The sequence below is a fragment of the Dipodomys spectabilis genome, unplaced genomic scaffold (assembly GCF_019054845.1).
Source record: "Dipodomys spectabilis isolate Male_0828 unplaced genomic scaffold, ASM1905484v1 ptg000076l, whole genome shotgun sequence".
Taxonomy (NCBI): Eukaryota; Metazoa; Chordata; class Mammalia; order Rodentia; family Heteromyidae; genus Dipodomys; species Dipodomys spectabilis.
The window spans coordinates 3740169-3759223 of record NW_024870753.1 but is presented as its reverse complement, the minus strand read 5'-3'; the positions used below and the strand labels follow the sequence as shown (position 1 = coordinate 3759223).

The 19055-nt window shown below is 40.6% G+C and overlaps 1 protein-coding gene across 2 annotated transcripts; it reads left to right on the top strand.

The window, feature by feature from the left end:
• Positions 1-16: 16 nt before the first annotated feature.
• Nxpe4 (neurexophilin and PC-esterase domain family member 4) lies at positions 17-18765 on the top strand. 2 transcript variants are annotated; one of them, XM_042683019.1, is made up of 7 exons: positions 17-91; positions 9274-9347; positions 9615-9720; positions 11615-12348; positions 13496-13557; positions 14743-14949; positions 18047-18765. In XM_042683019.1, the coding sequence occupies exons 2-7, from the start codon at positions 9295-9297 to the stop codon at positions 18580-18582; spliced, it is 1698 nt and encodes a 565-aa protein (XP_042538953.1). In that variant the 5' UTR covers positions 17-91; positions 9274-9294; the 3' UTR covers positions 18583-18765. The 2 variants fall into 2 exon arrangements, with proteins under 2 accessions (XP_042538953.1, XP_042538954.1); XM_042683020.1 differs by lacking the exon at positions 17-91 and adding an exon at positions 8408-8487.
• The last annotated feature ends 290 nt before the right edge of the window (positions 18766-19055 follow it).

The window sequence follows — 19055 nt, the reverse complement described above, 5'->3', positions numbered from 1 at the left end:
AGAAGCAGGAAACAAAGGAATTTTACTTCGGTGCACACCAGCTGCTGCAGTAGAGGAAGCCAGGAAAGAGGCCAGCTAACATCCACCGAGGGTGAGTGACTTGCTCCCCAAGAACCCCCTGGAGCAGGGAGGAGAGCCTTCTGCATATCCCCACAATGTATACCCCACGTCCAGGACACGTGGCCACACATACTGAGCAGCCAGAGAGGTGATCACTGTGGGATCCAGTCATCACCTACCTCCCCATCAGGGCCCCAGTCCATGCTAGCCACGCAGATCCCAGTGGGGAAGTTCAGAAGGAGATGCTAGGCCCTGGTGGAGGGCTAAACTCATAGTCCTGTGGCAGACAGCTGAGTATGTGTCCCACTGCCTGGGGCTTATTGGAAACAAAACAGGAAAAGCCGTTAAGCCGGGCCACAACCTATAGCTATGGAGACTTCCTGTGTTTCATTTTGGCCCGAGGTACCGCCAGCTCAGGAGGGACATCCTAACTGGGGCTGAAGCGCTGTGCCTCCTCTCCCTCTCCAGCGATTATACTGGTTCAAGCCAGATCAGATCATGGAGCTGAAATTGATCAGGAAAGGTCATCTTGAAGAGAGAATGTAGTAGGCAATCAATTAGAATCTCAACAAAGAATGCTGACTCCGTGGGGTGGGACGAGAGGATTCTTTTTAAAAACGAATACTCATCATCATTGCTTTTCCTTGTGTGTACGTTTAAACGTTTTGGTTTGGGTTGAGTCGTTTTCATTTCATTGTGGGGTTGAGGATTACCTCTTGTTATTTTTATTGTTTGTCAATTTGGTTGGCTACTGATTTTTGGTTTTTTGCTTTCTTCTCCCTCTTCTTTCCTTTCTTCCTTTTCTTTTTCTCTGTGTCCCTGCTCCACCTACCCCACTTCACCCTTCACTTACCCTAACATCTTCAGCTTTTCTACTTGTTTCTGACTGCTGACATCACCACCCCTCCTCACAACTGAACTACATAGCTACCCATTCACTCTCCGGCCACCTTCCTCGTATCTCTTCCCTAGGTCTCTCTACTCCTAACCCCTCCATTACTGTGGAATGTCCCAGGCCCCAGTGTGTACAGTGAGATTGGATAGATAGATAAAGCTGCCAATGGTATCCTACAGTATGTAAAGATGTCACTGTGTTGACTTGGAGAAAGCATTAGAGCTGAGGTACTTCCTCCCACAGCAGCGGGAACACCATCCACTCACTTAGTATCTTATCTACTGAGAATTCAGAGACCAACCCATCAGGAAAATTTCAGGCATCTAAAAACTCATACTTCAAAGGAGTAAATGCCAACATAGAAAGAGGAGACAGCAGGGAAATATAACAACCCCCCCCCCCACACACACACACACAGGAAACAATAGTACCACAAGGAAGCAGAGGAAACCTCATATACTAAGTTCGAAGGACTGTTGATAAAAATGTTCAATGAAATGAGAGAGGATCTCTACAATCAATTTCATGAACCCAAAGAGTATACTAAAAAAGAAATAAAGGAACTCAATGAGAACAGATATTTAAAAAAAAAAACCTAAAAGAAACCTAAGTGGATGTAAATAAAGGGGTAAGTCTCTTAACAAAGAAAAGCCGAGGTCCTGATGGTTTCACTGCTAAATTCTATAAGACCTTTGGAGAAAAAGTATTATCAGTACTCCTCAAACTTTTCCATGAAAAAAAAAAGGGAGTTAACACTACCAAACTCATTCTATGAACCCAGCCTTATACTCATTTTAAACAGGACACGGACTCAATAAAAAAGAAAAAAAACTATACACCAATATCTTTGATGAACATAGATGCAAAACACCCTAATAGAATACTTGCTAACCAAATCCAACAATTACTCAAAAAAATTGCACACCATGATCAAGTCAGTTTTATTCCAGGGATACAACACTGGTTCAATATATGTAAATCAATAAACATAATATAGCACATTAACAGAATCAAGAACAAGAATTATATGATCATCTCAACTGACACAGAAAAAGCCTTTGACAAAACTCAATATTCTTTTATGACAAAAAGCTCTGGAGCTTTTTTTTGGCCTTGCCTCTCAACTATGCATAGCTGGGTCAGCAGTTCGGTAAATAAACTTCTTTTCCTGCCTGAATAGTGCGTGGTGTTCTCTCCATCGGCTAGCTAATGAAATCTACCTAATTCTAATATGCCTTACATATGGTGCTGTGACTCAGATGGGGTTTTTGAGTTGGAAATGTTAGAATTTCCTAACCACCCCTTTTCTATGAGCCGAACTGCTTTGAGACACCACGCGAGACTTTTCACCAATACCATTGCTGCCCTTCACATCCACGTCCACACCACTACTCTGACCCTCAGTGCTTCATGGGACTTCTTCCAGACTTCAAAGACTACCACCAAGAGACAGCTACTGCCTTCTGCCTTCTCATGGAGGGGACCACATCTCAACCTTTTACCCCTATTATTGGAGCCCCTTGCCAGCAGGAAGTAGCCAGAGAGAATCTTTATCCTTTCTCATAATTATCAAAAGGCTGGAATGTAAGGTCTGCCCTCGGCCACCCAGGCCCTGTGCAGACACCTTCTTACCTCGTGGCTAATTTCCACCCAGTATCTGTTACCTAGGTAACTGGCATACCTGGAAGCATTCACCTCCCCCTCCTGCTACTTCACATCCTGGGCCACTTCTGGTCACACCTCCCATTTGGCCATAGGAGGGTCCTAGGCTCTGAGGTCATATCAATGTGGCCAACACCTGGCCTACCTGGCCCTACCTGGCCACACCTCTTCCTTCTCAACCACAGTGGGGGGTTGGGGGGCAGCAGTTCTGTAAATAAACTTTTCCTGCCTGGAAAAAAACAGTTCTGGAGAAGCTAGAAATAGAAGCAACACAGTTCTACAGTATAAAGGCTATTTAAGAAAGCCTACAGCAAACATCATACTAAATCATGAAAAACTAAAACCATTTCCCCTAATATCAGGAACAAGATAACGATGTCCACACTCTCTCTCTATTCCTATTCATTATAGTACTGGAATAATACTGGAAATCCTAGCCAGAGCAATAAAACAAGAACTAGACATAAAAAGGATCCAAATAGGAAAAAGAAGTCAAACAATTCCTATTTGCAGATGATATAATTCTATATCTAAAGGACCCAAGGAACTCCACCCCAAACTCTTACAGCTGATAAATACTTTTCATAAAGTAACAAGATATAAAATCAACCCACAAGGGCTAGGAATGTGGTTAGTGGTAGAGTGCTTGCCTGGCATGCCTGAAGCCCTCAGCATCACATAAACAGAAAAAGCCGGGAGTGGTGCTATGGCTCAAGTGGTGAGTGCTAGCCTTGAGCACAGAGCAGCGCAGGGACAGTGCCCAGGCCTTGAGTTCAAGTCCCAGGACCAGCAAAAAAAAAAAATCAACCCACAAAAATCAGCTTTTCTGTATACCAACAATGAGCAAATGGAGAGGAAAATTGAAAACTATATTTTCAATAACATCAAAAAATAAAATACCTAGAAATAAACCTAACCAGGGAAGTAAAGGACCTCTACAACAAAAACTATTAAGACTTTGAAGAAAGAAATTGAAGAAGCTACAAGGAGATGGAAAGATTTCCCATGTTCACAGATTGGAAGAATTAATATCATGAAAATGACCTTACTGCACAAAGCCATGTACAGATTCAATACAAACCCCATCAAATTTTCACAATGATAGAGAAAATAACCCAAAAATTCATATGGAACCACAAAAGGCCCTGAATAGTCAAAGCAATCCTGATTTTTTTTTAAGTAATGCTAGAGGTATCACAATTATAAACTTCAAGCTTTACTACAGAGCCATAGAAATATAAACAAGTTGGTACCAGCACATAAACAAGATTTTCATACAGGGCTGGGAAGGTTGCTCAGTGGTAGAGCACTTGCCTTGCATGCATGAGGCCGTGGGTTCAATTCCTCAGCACCACATAAGCAAAAAAGAAAAAAGCCAGAAGTGGCGCTGTGGCTCAAGTGGTAGAGCTCTAGCCTAGAGCTGAAGAGCTGAGGGACAGCGCCCAGGCCCAGAGTTCAGGCCCACGACCCGACCCAAAAAAACAAACAAACAAAGACTTTCATACACACACACACACACACACACACACACACACACACACACACACACACACACACACACACACACACACACACGAAAAAAGACCACCTCTTCTCTTTAACAATTGATGTTGGGAAAACTGGACAACCATATGCAGATATCTGAAACTGGATCCCTGCCTGTCAAGTTGTATTAATTTTAATTCAAAATGGATCCAATACCTTGATGTAAGACCTGAGACCTTGGAACTGCTAGAAGACGAATAGAAGAAAAATTAGAACTTACTGGCACAGGCAGGAACTTCCTAAGTAAAATTCTAAGGGTACAGCAAGTGAGAGAGAGAATTGATAAATTAGATTCCATCAAGTTAAAAGTTTCTGCACAGTGAAGGACATAGTTACTAAGCTAAAACTACAACCTACAGAATAGGAAGTCTTTGCCAGCTATATGTCTGACAAGGTACAACTTTTTAAAGATAATTAAAACAAATTATACTACTGAGCTACAGTAACAAAGACCATAGTAAGCAAAAACAGATACACAATCCAATGATACAGAATAGAAGGTCTAGAAATAAGCCAATATGACTACAGCCATGATATCTCTTCTCAGAAACAGCCTTGTGCTACGTGGTAGTAGCACTGGTGAGACTATAGAAGACCTTGTTGATCTGAATTAGTCTCAGGTCACTTTCTTTTCTATTTTCTCTGTCTGAAACACATTTAGGCATTTTCATTGTTCCAAATAGAGCTGAGATAAAGTTGTAATTTTCAACAAGTCTTCTATCAGAAAGGAATCACAATTACCATCATCTCCCTAAATATAAGTTTACCTTCAAAAAATAAAGAGAACTTAAGAATCTTCTTACCTTGAACTCCAGATTGAACTTGACTCTCAGGATCCTCATGAGAAGAGTAGTCTATCTCCAAAATCAAGGCCCTATAAGTTTTCAGTTCCTCTGCTCAGATAGACATTTTCCTAGGATAAGCAATATTTATTGGAGATAAAGTGCAAATATATTCATTAGAGGCAAAGTTCACACAATATGTATTAGAGATAAACTTCATACCCCTATCAAATGGGATATGGCTTATGCCAAAGCTCCTACGAGGTGATTGGACTATAAGCCTTAGCATACATTTACAACCCCTGGTTTATCTAGTCCTAAAACCAACTCACTAATATCAATAGCTCAATACAGTCTCTGTTGGGAAGACTTAATCCATTAGTCTTCATAATCTTCTCCAGAGATGATGGGTGAATTAGGCCTGTATGTCTTTATTCTACCATCTCCGTTGGCTAGTATTTCCATTCCTAGTCAACCATGAGCAGCTGCTTAAATGAGAACACAAAGAGCCCTGAAAGGACAAACAGTATTTTACACATCCTGGGAAATACATTCCACACTGAGAATGAAGAAAACATTATCTCTAAAACAAATAGTAGTAAATCTTGTAATGATGTGCCATGCATATACCTACATTACAAAATGGAATCCTTCCCCTTATAAAGCCTCTGCCTTCAAGTTTTTCCACTTTTTTTTATTTTAGGGCGGGGGTGGTGTGAAGGGTACATGTTTGCTTTGTAATTTATATGACTAGAAGGTCTTATTGCTTACAGTTTTTATTTCACAGTCTTCTTGTTTCATTTCTTATCTTTGTAGGAAACAGGTTGCTTTATAATGTCGGTGAATAAAAATAGAACTTGTATGTATATTTATGTGCAACTGGTTTGGTGTTTCACATCTTAGAGAACCTTAGAGTTCTTCTTCTTGGACTCCCAACATACCCTGAACCCCAGTGCCTTCAGAGATCATAAGTGTTTCAGGCAACCAAAGAGGAAGGGCATTGAACCCTAGTGTGAGCTTTGACTCCCCATCAGTGGAGACTTAATGTCAAGTGCCACCATTCTGATAACAATCGTTTTTTAGTTAGGGGAGTATTTTTTGTTGTTGTTCCTTCCTCCTATTTATGCAGTTAACATCTCTCTACTCTCTTCTGCAACATAACATCTCCTAACTTCTGGAAGTACCTCATGGAAGTTTGAAGCACAGCCCTGGGAATCTGGGTTCAAAGCCTGCATCTTCCATTTACTATGCTTAAAAATCTTGAGCCTCGTTCTCCTCACCTAAAACAAAAATAACTGATCTGATGAATGGTAACCCCTTTGTACAACTACTTAAAGATAATAAGACTATAATTTAAGAAAAACAGCCAGGCCATGCCAGTGGCTCATGCCTGTAATCCTAGCACACAGGAGGCTGAGATCTGAGAATCACGGTTCAAAGCCAGCCCTGGCAGGAAAGTCCGTGAGACTCTATCTCCAATTAGCCGCCAGAAAACTGGAAGCAGCACTGTGGTTCAAGTGGTAGAGTGCTACCCTTGAGCTGAAGAGCTCAGGGACAGCACCCAGGCCCAGAGTTCAAGCCCCACAACCAACAATAAGCAAATAAATACATAATAATAATACACAAAAATGCTACGTTGGATCAGGAGAGAATGAGGAAAGGGTGATATCGTCCAGAAAGAAATGTACTCTTTACCTGACTTATGTAAACTGTAATCTCACACACACACACACACACACACACACCACACACACATATGCCAATCCTGGGCCTTGAACTCACGGTCTGGACACTGTCCCTGAGCTTCTTTTGCTTAAGACTAGCATTCTGCCATTTGAGCCACAGCTCTACTTCTGGCTTTTTCTGTTTATTGGTACTGAGGAATTGAACCCAGGGCTTCATGCATGCTACCACTAAGCCACATTCCCAGCACACTTTAATACTCTTTTATGTCTTTACCTAATAACCATTCTAAAGCTGTTTTAACATGAGAGGGCTGGTCTAGGGTTGCTCAGCTGTGCTCCAAGGCATCTATAATAGAGAATATTTGCAAAAGGGTTTGACTTGCTGCTCCTTAGGAGCCAGAGGCCACTTATGTTAACACCCTACTTTGAGTCACCTAGATTTATGATTTTTATATGCTTTGATCATATAGACACTAGTTTTTTTAAATGTGAATTTTGCATCTTTGTATGAGATAGGCATACTAGGCATTCTTTTTTTTTTTTTTTTTTGGGGGGGGGGTCCAGTCATGGGCCTGAACTCTGGGCCTGGGCGCTGTCCCTCAGCTCTTCAGCTCAAGGCTAGCACTCTACCACTTGAGCCATAATGCCACTTCCGGCTTTTTTCCTTTTTGCTTATGTGGTGCTGAGGAATCGAACCCAGGGCCTCATGCATGCAAGGCAAGCACTCTACCACTGAGCCACTTTCCCAGCTAGACATTCTTGACTTAGAGAAGAGAGAACACAGAAAAATGTTGAAATAATTTGTCCAGGTTTTCTGATGAGGTTTGACACTGGGTGAGTCTCAGCTTCATGGCATTTTCAACATTCTGCTCATGTGATCTAGCCAAGTTCAGGCAGACCTTCTAGTTAATATCTTTCTTATTGATTATGCTTTAAATGCTCTGTTTCTATGCATTGCATTTTCCTTCAAGTAGTTTAAAAGCTGGGTATGCTACCCTGTAGTCAAGAAATATTTCAGCAGGCACCTGTGGCTCACACCTGTAATCTTAGCTGCTCAGCATGATGCAGAGCCAGCAAGGGCCAGAAAGTCTGTGAGACTCTTATCTCTTAATTCACTACCAAAAAGCCAGAAGTGGAGCCTGTGCCTCAAGTGGTAGAGCACTATCCCTGAGGAAAAAGGCAAGGAAAAGTACCCAGGCCCTGGTACCAACACAAACACAAAAAATAAATTAACAAGTACACAAATCCCAGACAGACTCAGACTTAAGAATTTGAGCTTTCATTCTCTTATTATGGGGAATAATCAGTATTATTGTTTGGACTTCATTGAAACTGAGGTTCTTTTTAGCTCAATTCAGCAAAGTCTTTGAGTAGATAATATGCACTTGAATCCCAGCAGTTGGGTTTTGAACACAAGGCTCACATGGGAAGTAGGAAGTTTTCCTCTTCCACGGGTAACCATGCAATCATTCAAACTCCTGGCTGTAGCCCCTTTGCCTTGTCAGACATCGATCACCAGCTTTCTAGCATTAGAATCCTACAGTCTCAGGATACTGAAATCATTTTATCTACTCTTGGAGCATTTCATTTCTCCTGTCTCCACTTGATCTGATAACCCCAGTGTGTGATCCTGGCCCCTCCTTAAGGTGGAGCTGGCATGCTGACGTCTGCAGGCATAAATAGGCAGAAGGTATGAATCATAATAACAGTGTTCACCACACTGCAACTTATTATATCTGCTAGTTTAGGTACAGAGAGAAAGTGTCCCAGTAGTGAACTGGTAGTTTCAGAAGAAAAACTCCACATTAAGCTTGCTGAGTTCCTAGGCATGAGACAGAACAAAGTCTTCACACTCAAGGTTTGAAAATACTTGCAAGTGGAGCAGGTGAGAATGGTAACATTTGTTCTTTAGATGTCATAAAACCCTTTAATATATATGTAAAACACTGCAAGGGTTCAGGAATAAAGTAGGTGCTCTTTTGAAGGGTACACAATTTTAGAAAGGCAACATTGAAACAATGCAATGTTTTTTTGTTTTGTTTTGCCTGAGGTTTCATGCATGCTAGACAGAGGCTCTATCACTGGTTTCCAGCCCTAGCCAAAGCAATATGGCTTTTTAAAAATGTTACTGCTTTTTAATTATATATATATATATTATTGTAAGGATACTGTACAGAGGGGTTACAGTTACATGAGTAAGGTCATCAGTACATTTCCTCTTGAGCATTGTTATGCCCTCCTTTGTCTTTATCTTTGTAATTTGTCCCCAGCCAATCCCTTCCCTCCCCACCTTCCTGCTGCCCCCACCCTCCTAAAGTTGTACAGTTCATTTTCTACATAGTGTCTTATAAAGCGTCGTGGCTTCAAATGACAAGTTGAAATTCCAAAACTACTCATCTGAAGGAAAGAAAACAACAAAGCACAAAACAAAATGAAACAACACACCACTGATAAAGACTCCAAAGTATTTGAAAAGTAGTAAGTGGGAGCTTTAAAAAATACATCTTTTAAAAGCTTCATAGTGCTTCAAAGGCTGGTAAAACAGGAATTAGGAAGTAGGAAAGATCAATACACATTTGAAGAGCACTGTGACAAATATATGTCAAAGTTTGTTGAAGTTTTTTGCCTGCTGTTTGTGTTTAAGGGAAGAGAATAAGGAAGTGTGATGACACGGAACCTGGAGACATCACTGGACACCAGCAAGCCGGCATGCTTCAGGTTCTTCACTTGTCTTTCTTAAGCTCATGGTGGGCGCTGGGACATCTTCTCTTCGGAACATACAAGCTGATAGCCAGGGACGGCAGCTGGGAGGGGAATACTTAGTTCCAGAAGTAACTTAGGAGGGGAATACTTAGTTCCAGAAGTAACTTATCCAAGGACTGAAAATAATCAGAAGGCATTAAAAAAATGCCACATGTTCCCACGTTTCCCTTTGTGTGGTTTCATGGTACGTTTGTGTGACTTTCTTTGTATTGTTTCCTATAGGATCCCGATCATGAGAACAGCCGTGGCAAGTCATAGATCGCTCTTGGTACTGTTGCTTATATTAGCCTCCTTGATCACTTTCACAGTTTTCCAAAACTCCACAAAGGTAGGGATTCTTTTCTTTGTCCTTAAAAAGCAAAGTATACTTTTTTACTCGGCATTTCTCTTATTCTAGCAAAGTTCAGGCTGGTGATCTACAGACTGTAGTAGTGTCGTTTGAACAGCTTACACAAAGCAATACAGCTGTTGATTGTCAAACAATAGTAGTATAGCTGGGGACAAGGCTGGGGGTGTGTTTACACACCGACATCCCGCCTTTCCACTGACCTATGCATCCCAACCATCATTTACATCCATCTTTTCAAACCTGTAAGGCAGTTTCTAGAGAATAGGGCATTTATGTTTTTATGTATTTGCCTTTAAAACATAATTGGTGCTTTTCGAGGGAAACATTTCCCTACTCCAATATCAAACTGTTTGTTCTCTGTCCAAACATTTACTAAAATAGTTGCTGATTTTTGTGCTGGTACTGGAGCTTGAACTCAGTCTTCTGCTCTCACCTGCTTTTACTCAAGGCTGCCACTCTACCACTAGAATCCCACCTCCACTTTCAGCCTTTTTGCTAGTTAATTGGACAGAAGACGCTAACATGTTTCTGCAAGAGCTGGCTTTGAACAGTGATCCTCAGATCTTAGTCTCCTGAGTAGCGAGGATTACAGGCTTGAGCCACCAGTGCTCAGCTTCCATGAACACTTTTAAATGTTCTGTTTGACAACCTTTGAACTCAGCTCTACCACTCGAGTTATGCCTCTGGTCATATTTTCTCTGATTATTTTTTAAATAAGGTCTTGCTTTTTGCTTGGGCCAGCCTGGATCATGATCTTCTTATTTATGCTTCCTGCCATAGCTGGTGGGTAAGCATCACCACACCCAGCTTCTTCCGTGGAGATAGTCTCATGAACAGTGTGAGTTAATACCCAGATCATTTACTTTATTCCACTGGTCAGTCTGTTTTTGAGCTGATATTCAAGCTGATATTTGTTACCATGGTTCTGTAGTATGACTTCAAGTCAGGTATTAGGATTTCTCCAGCATTGCTCTTTTTGCTGAGAATTGCTTTAGCATATCAGGATCTCCTGTGCTTCAAAACAAACGTTAGGATTGACTTTTATGTCTCTGCAGAGAACAGCAGTGGGTTTTTAATGGGAATTGCATTGAATCTGTAGACGGCTTTGGAAGATAGCCCTTTTCTTAGTGTTAGTTCTGCCAATCCATGAACATGAGAACTTTGTGTCTCCTACTGTCTTCAGTTTCTTTCTTCAGTGTTTGCTTTGTTCACTGTGAGAGTCTTCACAGTACATCTTTTTTATATTGTATGTATATGTACAGTAAGTATTGTCTTAGATAGCTGTATTTGTTTTCTAACCTACATACAAAAGTTATTATGAGTATTTTAATTTTGACTGGGTTCTTATTGTTACCAGTGTATTTTATACTTTTGTATGCCTTTGTGTTGTTAATATCATTTTTTTCTTTCAGTGTCAAGAACTACCCTTAGCATTTTGTGTAAAGGTAGTTGTGGTATGATGCGGTGTGTGATTGTGTGGTAGTGATGAGCAACTCAGCTTCTGTTTGAGATAAATCGTTTTTCACTAAATTTTAGTTTTAAGGTTTTTGTTAAAGCATTCATTCTCTACATGGACTTTTCACAGCTTCCCTGTAATGAAGGTTTAATAACCCTCACTTTCAGAGTTCCCTGTATGAGTCTGGGGTTGACTAGCTCTTCCAAAATAGATTAGCCAATGAAAATTAAAGTCACCTTTCTAAAGAAAAAACACCTGGCATAGAAAACATATATGACCATGAAACTACAGTGTTGCTTAATTTTTGTTGCCTCTCATTACTCCATGAAGATAAAAGTTGGCCAATCTACAAAACAAAAATTAGTACACGAATAGGAACATTGTCTATGTGCTCTATCCTGTTTCTTGTCATTTCAGATATGGACTTCATTCAAGTTTCCCATCTCCTTGCAACTTGGGAATGTCACCAGAGACTCCTCGTGCCCCAAAGCACCGCTGAACCCAGCAGTTTCACCAGCTAACATGGAGCCAAGAGTCAAGGAGATCATAGGGAAACTAAACCAGATGATCCCACCCAGACCCTTCACCCACATGACCACCACCACCAGTGCCAAACACAGCAGAGCCGTCATCCTCAACCCTCAAGACAAGTACTGCAAAGGAGACCAGCTAGACATCCTGCTGGAGATGAGGGACCATTTGGGACATCGGAAGGAATATGGTGGGGACTTCCTGAGGGCCAGGATGTCCTCCCCAGCCCTGAAGGCAGGTGCATCGGGAAAGGTGACGGACTTCAACAACGGCACCTACCTGGTCAGCTTCACTCTGTTCTGGGAAGGCCAGGTCTCCCTGTCGGTCGTGCTCATCCACCCCAGTGAAGGGGTGTCTGCTCTCTGGAGGGCAAGGAACCAAGGCTATGACAGGGTCATCTTCACCGGGCAGTTTCTCAGTGGCACCACCAAGGTCTATAGCGATTGTGCCCTGGCTTTCAACTCGAGTGCTGAGCTGTGCCAGTACCTGGATGCTCAAGACCAAGAAGCTTTCTACTGTGTGAAACCACCGCACGTCCCCTGCGCTGCCCTCACGCACATGTACTCCAAGAATAAGGACGTCTCCTATCTTAGCAAACAAGAAAGGAGCCTCTTTGAAAGGTGATACTATTGCTGGGTTTTGGTCGATATGTCAGAAGGACATTCTCCCTGTGTCACAGCTTAGGGATTGTTTAAGAGGAGCCATTTGGGAAAGGAATTATAAATTCATTTGGGGCTGGTCACCAAACTTTGGTGACGTTATCAATGAGCTAAAAAATACAGGCAAAAATAAATTTTAAAAAATACAGGCAAAATGCACACTACAACGAGTACTAAACATATGTATGTGCTCTAGTACATTATTTCTCAATCTCAATACACCGAATTGCCCATTCTTGAGGAACTATATTCCACGATCTAAGAGGTAGAGAAATGGAAATTCACTAAGTAGCCTGATACAGTAGCCACAGTAATCAGTTTATCATTAACAAATAACAATATTATCACTAATAATGGAATACTCTAGCTTCTTGAGTGTATTTTGATCTGAGCACCTGTAGAATAATTGCAATATCTTTTTTAAAAATTGTATTGTTATTATAACAATGATGTAAAGAGGGGTTATAGTTACATAAGTCAGATAAAGAGTATAGTTCTTTGTGTACCATGTTAACCCTCCCCTCGCTCCTGCCCAGTTTTTCCCTCCCATCCACCCACAAGTTGTATAGTTCATTTTCAACATCATGTCTGGTGAGTACCACTGCTGCATTTGTTCACCCTTTGCCCTGTATAACTATGCCCCCCTTATCTTCCCAAAGATAGATAAATTAACAAACAAGACAAAAAGGAAAGAAATCAAAAATAGCAAAAAAGGAAAAAAAAATTGGTTTCCATTTCCTGGAGTTCATTTTTGTTTTTTTGGGTTTTTTTTTTTGTTTTTTGGGTCCGGTTGTGGGGCCTGAACTCTGGGCCTGGGCACTGTCCCTCAGCTCTTCAGCTCAAGGCTAGAGCTCTACCACTTGAGCCACAGCGCCACTTCTGGCTTTTTTTTTCTTTTTGCTTATGTGGTGCTGAGGAATCGAACCCAGGGTCTCATGCATGCAAGGCAAGAGCTCTACCACTGAGCCACCTTCCCAGCCCAACTGGAGTTCGTTTTTGATAAATATTATTTTACATGATTAGATGCACATAGAAATTGCCTTTGTGTTCCTCTCCTAAGAGTATCCTCCTTTGGTCTAATTGTGTGTGCAATATTTTTCTCTTTAAGGTCAAATGTAGGTGTGGAGATTTTAGAAAAATTCAAACCGATTAATGTTTCCAAATGCAAAGGTAAGTGCCCCTAGTTTGTTTGCTAGAAGACCACTTGAAGAGTTTCCTTTTCTACTGGCCAATGAACTGTCTATCCTCTCTGAATTCTGTTCAACTACTTAACTAAGGCTGGCCATGATACCAGGTTGCAATGAAAGAACGAGGATATCACAAACCTGCCTGTAACTACATCTAATATAACCAAACTATTCATCATCTGACACTAACCAGCCAATGTTAAAACACCTCAAAATCAAGAACTCTACCTAATTCTTCACCTCCCTCCCATATCTCTTGTTGCCAATGAGCCCAATCTAAGGCTTCCAGCCTACCAGCTAGGAGTCTTCTCTCTTCCTAAATCTTTTGCCACCTTTCCAGACATTCTTACTACATAATACTACATAATTTACTACCTTCTAGAAAACCTCCACCTGAAAGGATTTTAGGCAATAACTTTTATGTCTAAATTCGGCATTAACATATCTCTAATTATCCAAACAACCTTGTCCATACCGGAGTAAAAACATTGCACCTGACAGAAGAATGGTCCTTTTCACCCCAGATGCATGGCCAAACTCATGCCCACTGTAAAAATACTAACTTACTCCTTTGAGGTGACGCACGGCCACTGCTCCAAACCTGCCAACATCACCTTCCTATGGCTCTGAGCCTTCACAAACCAGTGACCAAAGAAGAATGCTTAGCCCTTTTTGGACCTGCAGGGCTCTTTTTAGTCTATAGACAAATCCTTTCCCTCATAGTCACTTTACAAGCCAAATCAATCATTCATAAAAAACTTTTTTGTTTTTGTTTTTTTTATACCACCTGGCCTCTAAGTCAAACCATTTATAGTGTGATGGTGGCCCTGAAGGATACTTCAGGAGTGTGTGACAGATGGAGAGGCAAAGTGAGTTAAATTAGTAGTTTAAAGGAGCTTCCATGCTATGCATGACTCAATGATATAGCTTCCATAACAAGGGTGATGAATACATGGTAGCATCTGGTCATTTGTTCTTTTCTTGGAGAAAACATGTTATCTTACCATTAAGGGAAATATATAGGAAACTCACATCAGAAAAAAAAAAATTACTGAAATACAGAGGTGAGGATGCATTAATAAACCTTATCTACCACCAACCCCAACTACCATTTTAGGAAAGATAGTATACATGCTGTTAGATCCTCACCTTGTTCATTCTTTGGCAGAAGAAATAGTTCCAGTGAAAGAGAAATGCAAGCCTGGAACCAGATCGACAATCCCCAGTGGGCACGTCTGGCAAAACACATGGAACCCGGTCTCCTGTAGTTTGGCTCAAGTCAACATGAAAGACTGCCTCAGGGGAAAATTCATCTACCTAATAGGAGATTCCACGATCCGCCAGTGGATGGAGTACTTCAAATCCAGTATTGACAGTATGGCTCCACATAAGCTATATTATTCATATTCCTTTCCAAAACTGTCTTTCTACTTCCAAGGAATTTGGGGAATGTCTCTTCTTTATCATGTTTCTTGATCACCACACACCAAACAAAATGGTTACCTTTCCTTCAAAAGAATACATTTATCTGTCTGGAAGGGAGCTAGTGCAGTTAGCTGGCTACCTAGTCAGTGTAGGTAATATTTATTGCCTATTATCTCTGGAGAATTTACTCTTCAGTAGTTATATAACATGTTTAGAAAATGACAGATGGAGACAAAGATTATTTAGCCTACTAAATGGAATTCTAGATGCAAATATACTGAGTTCAAACATGACTTCACATTGCATAGGGATGACCTTGGGAAAAGTTGCATTAGTAGGTTGTCCAGTTTCCTAGTGTGATAACTGGAAATGAAAGCACTATCTACCTGGTAAACTGAGGTAATCCTTATGATGCCTTTATAATACCATCTGTCATGGAGTAGGTTCTCATTGCTACAAGCTATAGGACGTCTAATCATTACCTGAAAATAGGACAGTAGCAGAAGGGAGGGACTCATTTGTGCATCAAGTAGGCATACAGTTAAAAGCATGAGGTAGAGAGTAAATAGTCATGGGCTGTGCCACTTAGAAACCTTGGGCTTGTGGCTTGTTTTCTCATCCTTAGTTTTCTTATCAAAACAACAACAACAACAACAATATAACTTGCTCTTTCTTTCAACAATGAAAGGAGGAAATAAATGGAAAGGATCACACATATTGCAAGATACATTAGCAAACAGAAAGTATTCAAAAAGTGATAGCAATAGCACTTATTAAAATGGATTAATGTCAGAGTTGGGACAAAAATCAGTTGTGAAACCCCTAAGTTCATTGCTTTATGTACTGAACCAAGCAAGTTCCAGCAGTCATTCAGAATCCACTTAGCCATCCCACTTAGAAATCATTGTTATCAGCTCATCTAAGTGTCTGGGCCCGGGCTCTATCATTGAGGACAAGGCAATGGTAAGAGTCATAGGTCTCTATCTTGGCCTTCTTGATATGAGACCACTCTTGGAAGCTCCAGTGCAAAATAAAAAACTGATCTTCTCAAAAAGGGGGAAATTGGGAAGGTTTGGGAACCAAGTTACAAAAAGATTCTTTTTTCTTTTCTTTTTGTCAGTCACAGGGCTTGAACTCAGGGCTTCGATGCTATCCTTGAGCTTTTTCACTCAAGGCTAGCAGCACTCAATTACTTTTAAGCCACAGCATCACTTCCGGTTTTCTGGTAGTTAATCAAAGAGTCTCACGGACTTTCCTTCCCAGGTTAAAATCTGAACCTTGATCCTCAGATCTCAGCCTCCTGAGTAGCTAGTATTATAGGTGTGAACTATTGGTGCCCAGGCAAAAAGATTCCTCACAGAGGGAGAGTTTTAAATTGTGGCCTCTAAGAAATGATGAACTCTTAATCATCTTAGATCCCTCAGCTAAAAAATAAAGATGTCATCATGATAACATTTAGCATTACATTCTACAATGATGGGCATCTTAGGTCATACAAATATGGAATTACTAAGTTTCCTATATTCTTCAGCTCATCTTACACAATATAGTAAGAAGGTATCTTGAACATTTTGTTAAAATTTTAAAAAGAGAGAGGGAGTGAGGGAGGGAAGGAAAGAAAGAAAGAAAAAGAAAAAGAGAGGGAAGAAGGAAGGAAGGAAGGAAAAGAGAGAGGTAGGGAGGGAGAGAGGGAGAGAGGGAGGGAGGGAGAAAGGGAGGGAGGGAGAGAGGGAGGGAGGGAGAGAGTGAGGGAGGGGAAAGGGAAAGGGCAAGGGAAAGGGAAAGGAAAGAAAAGAAAAGAAGAAAAGGAAAGGGAAATAACCAACCCTTCAGGGTTGGAGGAATGGTTCAGTTGGTAGAGTGCCAGTCAAAGAGCAAAGTGTCAGTACCCTGTTTGAGTCCTAGTCTCAGAACAACGAAAAAAAAATTCTCATCTTTATGTTTGGAGTGTGCTTTGGAAAGCTGAAGTTAGCTGAAAGCAGACCAAGCAAATAGCTCTGCCATTGCCTCCCAAACATGCTTTAGTATCTGTTTTGCAAACTCGATGTCTTACGACCTCAGACAGCCCTTCACATCTAAGATTGTACATGTACAAAACACTAACAATTATTGACTTGACTTCTTTTTCATAATTTCTATGCGTAAAACAGCCAGCCCTGATATTCTGGTAAAGCTCTAAGTAGCTTGATAAAAATGGAAAGAATTCATCTTAGTCTGAATGTTGTGTTTATTTTCAAAAATGTCAAAATAAGGCAGAAATTTTTCACTAACTGTGTGAGCTTGGACAATTTGACTTCCTTGCTTGGTTTGCTTCCATACAACATGGCAATTTTATATACATATATATATATATGTATATGTGTATACATATGTATATATATAGTTATGAACATTATATATATATGAACACAGTAACTTTTATTGAAGAGCATGACAGTATCAGCCCAAACAAATGTTTTGTAAACTAAAAAGGAGTTCACGATCGCTATTATCATTTTTTGAAGATGATATACTAAGTTAATATTTCATGTATATGAAAATAAATAGAAGTGTAGAATATAATCTCAGATTTAATGGAATCTACAGTTGGGGAAATTGGTTTAAGTCAGTCTCTCCATGTTAATGACATTAATTAGAAGTTTTATTTCAAATGAGTTCAAGCCACAGTTAATGAGTTATAAAAAAGCAATTGTTACAAAACTCACCACATTATCCTCCATTGGTGTTCCTCTCAATGACTAACCATCCCTGATATTTTCTGTGTGGTTCTACAAGAGGTTAAGCATGATCTCCTACGTCCATATAACAGGTTTAATTCTTTAAGTATTCATCAAAAGAATGCCCCCCTGAAGAAGAATAATAATAATAATGTCATATAATAGACATTATACATAATAAATCAGATATATGTTATATAATATATAGTAACAATAAATCAGATGTGCTTATTTAAATTCAAACATCAAAACATTTTCTCCTATCTTACCGATGAGCACATCTTTGTAATTCTGTTCTCCTTTCATTTTGTGGTCGTCTATTATCAACAGCACTGAAGCCCGTGGACCTGCATGAGTTTGGAAAATTGAAACACCAGCTTGCTGTGGATTTGGATAGAAATATCAACATCCAGTGGCAAAAACATAGCTATCCCTTGATTGGATCATTGGTCTATTCCGTCAAAGAGATGGAAAACATGGCCCGAGTAATTGACAGAACGGGAGGAGAGAAGAACACTTTCATTGTTATTTCTCTGGGCCAGCATTTCAGACCCTTCCCCATCAATGTTTTCATCCGAAGAGCCCTCAACATCCACAAAGCGGTACAGAGACTTCTTCTGAGAAGCCCAGACACTGTGGTCATCATCAAGACAGAAAACACCAGGGAGATGCACAGTGATGTGGAGAGATTTGGCAACTTCCACGGATACATCCAGTATCTGGTCATCAAGGACATTTTTGAGGATCTCCATGTGGGCATTATTGATGCCTGGGACATTACAGTTGCATATGGCACAAATGACGTCCACCCACCACAATACGTAGTTGGAAATGAAATTAATATATTCCTAAACTATATTTGCTAGATCACACATATCTCAGAAAATTATTTAACAGAAAGGTCTGTTTGCTGTCTGAGAAGGTAATCTGTACTACGGCTGACGGGGTCTATGAATTGAGCCAAACAAGTTATATTAAACTGGACTGAAGCTCAGTAACTGTAACCTTTTGGTATTATCACCTTTATATAATAGCAAGTAAAAATTAAATTGAGGGGCTGGGAAGGTGGCTCAGTGGTAGAGTGCTTGCCTTGCATGCCTGAGGCCCTGGCTTCGATTCCTCAGCTCCACATAAGCAAAAAGAAAAAAGCCGGAAGTGGCGCTGTGACTCAAGTGGTAGAGCGCTAGCCTTGAGCTAAAGAGCTGAGGGACCAGAGTTCAGGCCCCACGACCAGATCCCCCCCCCCAAAAAAATAAATAAAATAAAATTGAAAAATGAAGCTCAGAAGAGTCATTGGGAAATCACTACCCTTCTTGATCAGAGCCATGCTATTCTTCTC

Coding starts and splice junctions, on each gene's coding strand:
- Nxpe4 (XM_042683019.1), top strand. CDS start 9,295: ATGACACGGAACCTGGAGACATCACTGGACACCAGCAAGCCGGCATGC. Junction 12,349..13,495: donor GAAAGGAGCCTCTTTGAAAG/GTGATACTATTG, acceptor TTTCTCTTTAAG/GTCAAATGTAGGTGTGGAGA. Junction 13,558..14,742: donor TAATGTTTCCAAATGCAAAG/GTAAGTGCCCCT, acceptor ATTCTTTGGCAG/AAGAAATAGTTCCAGTGAAA.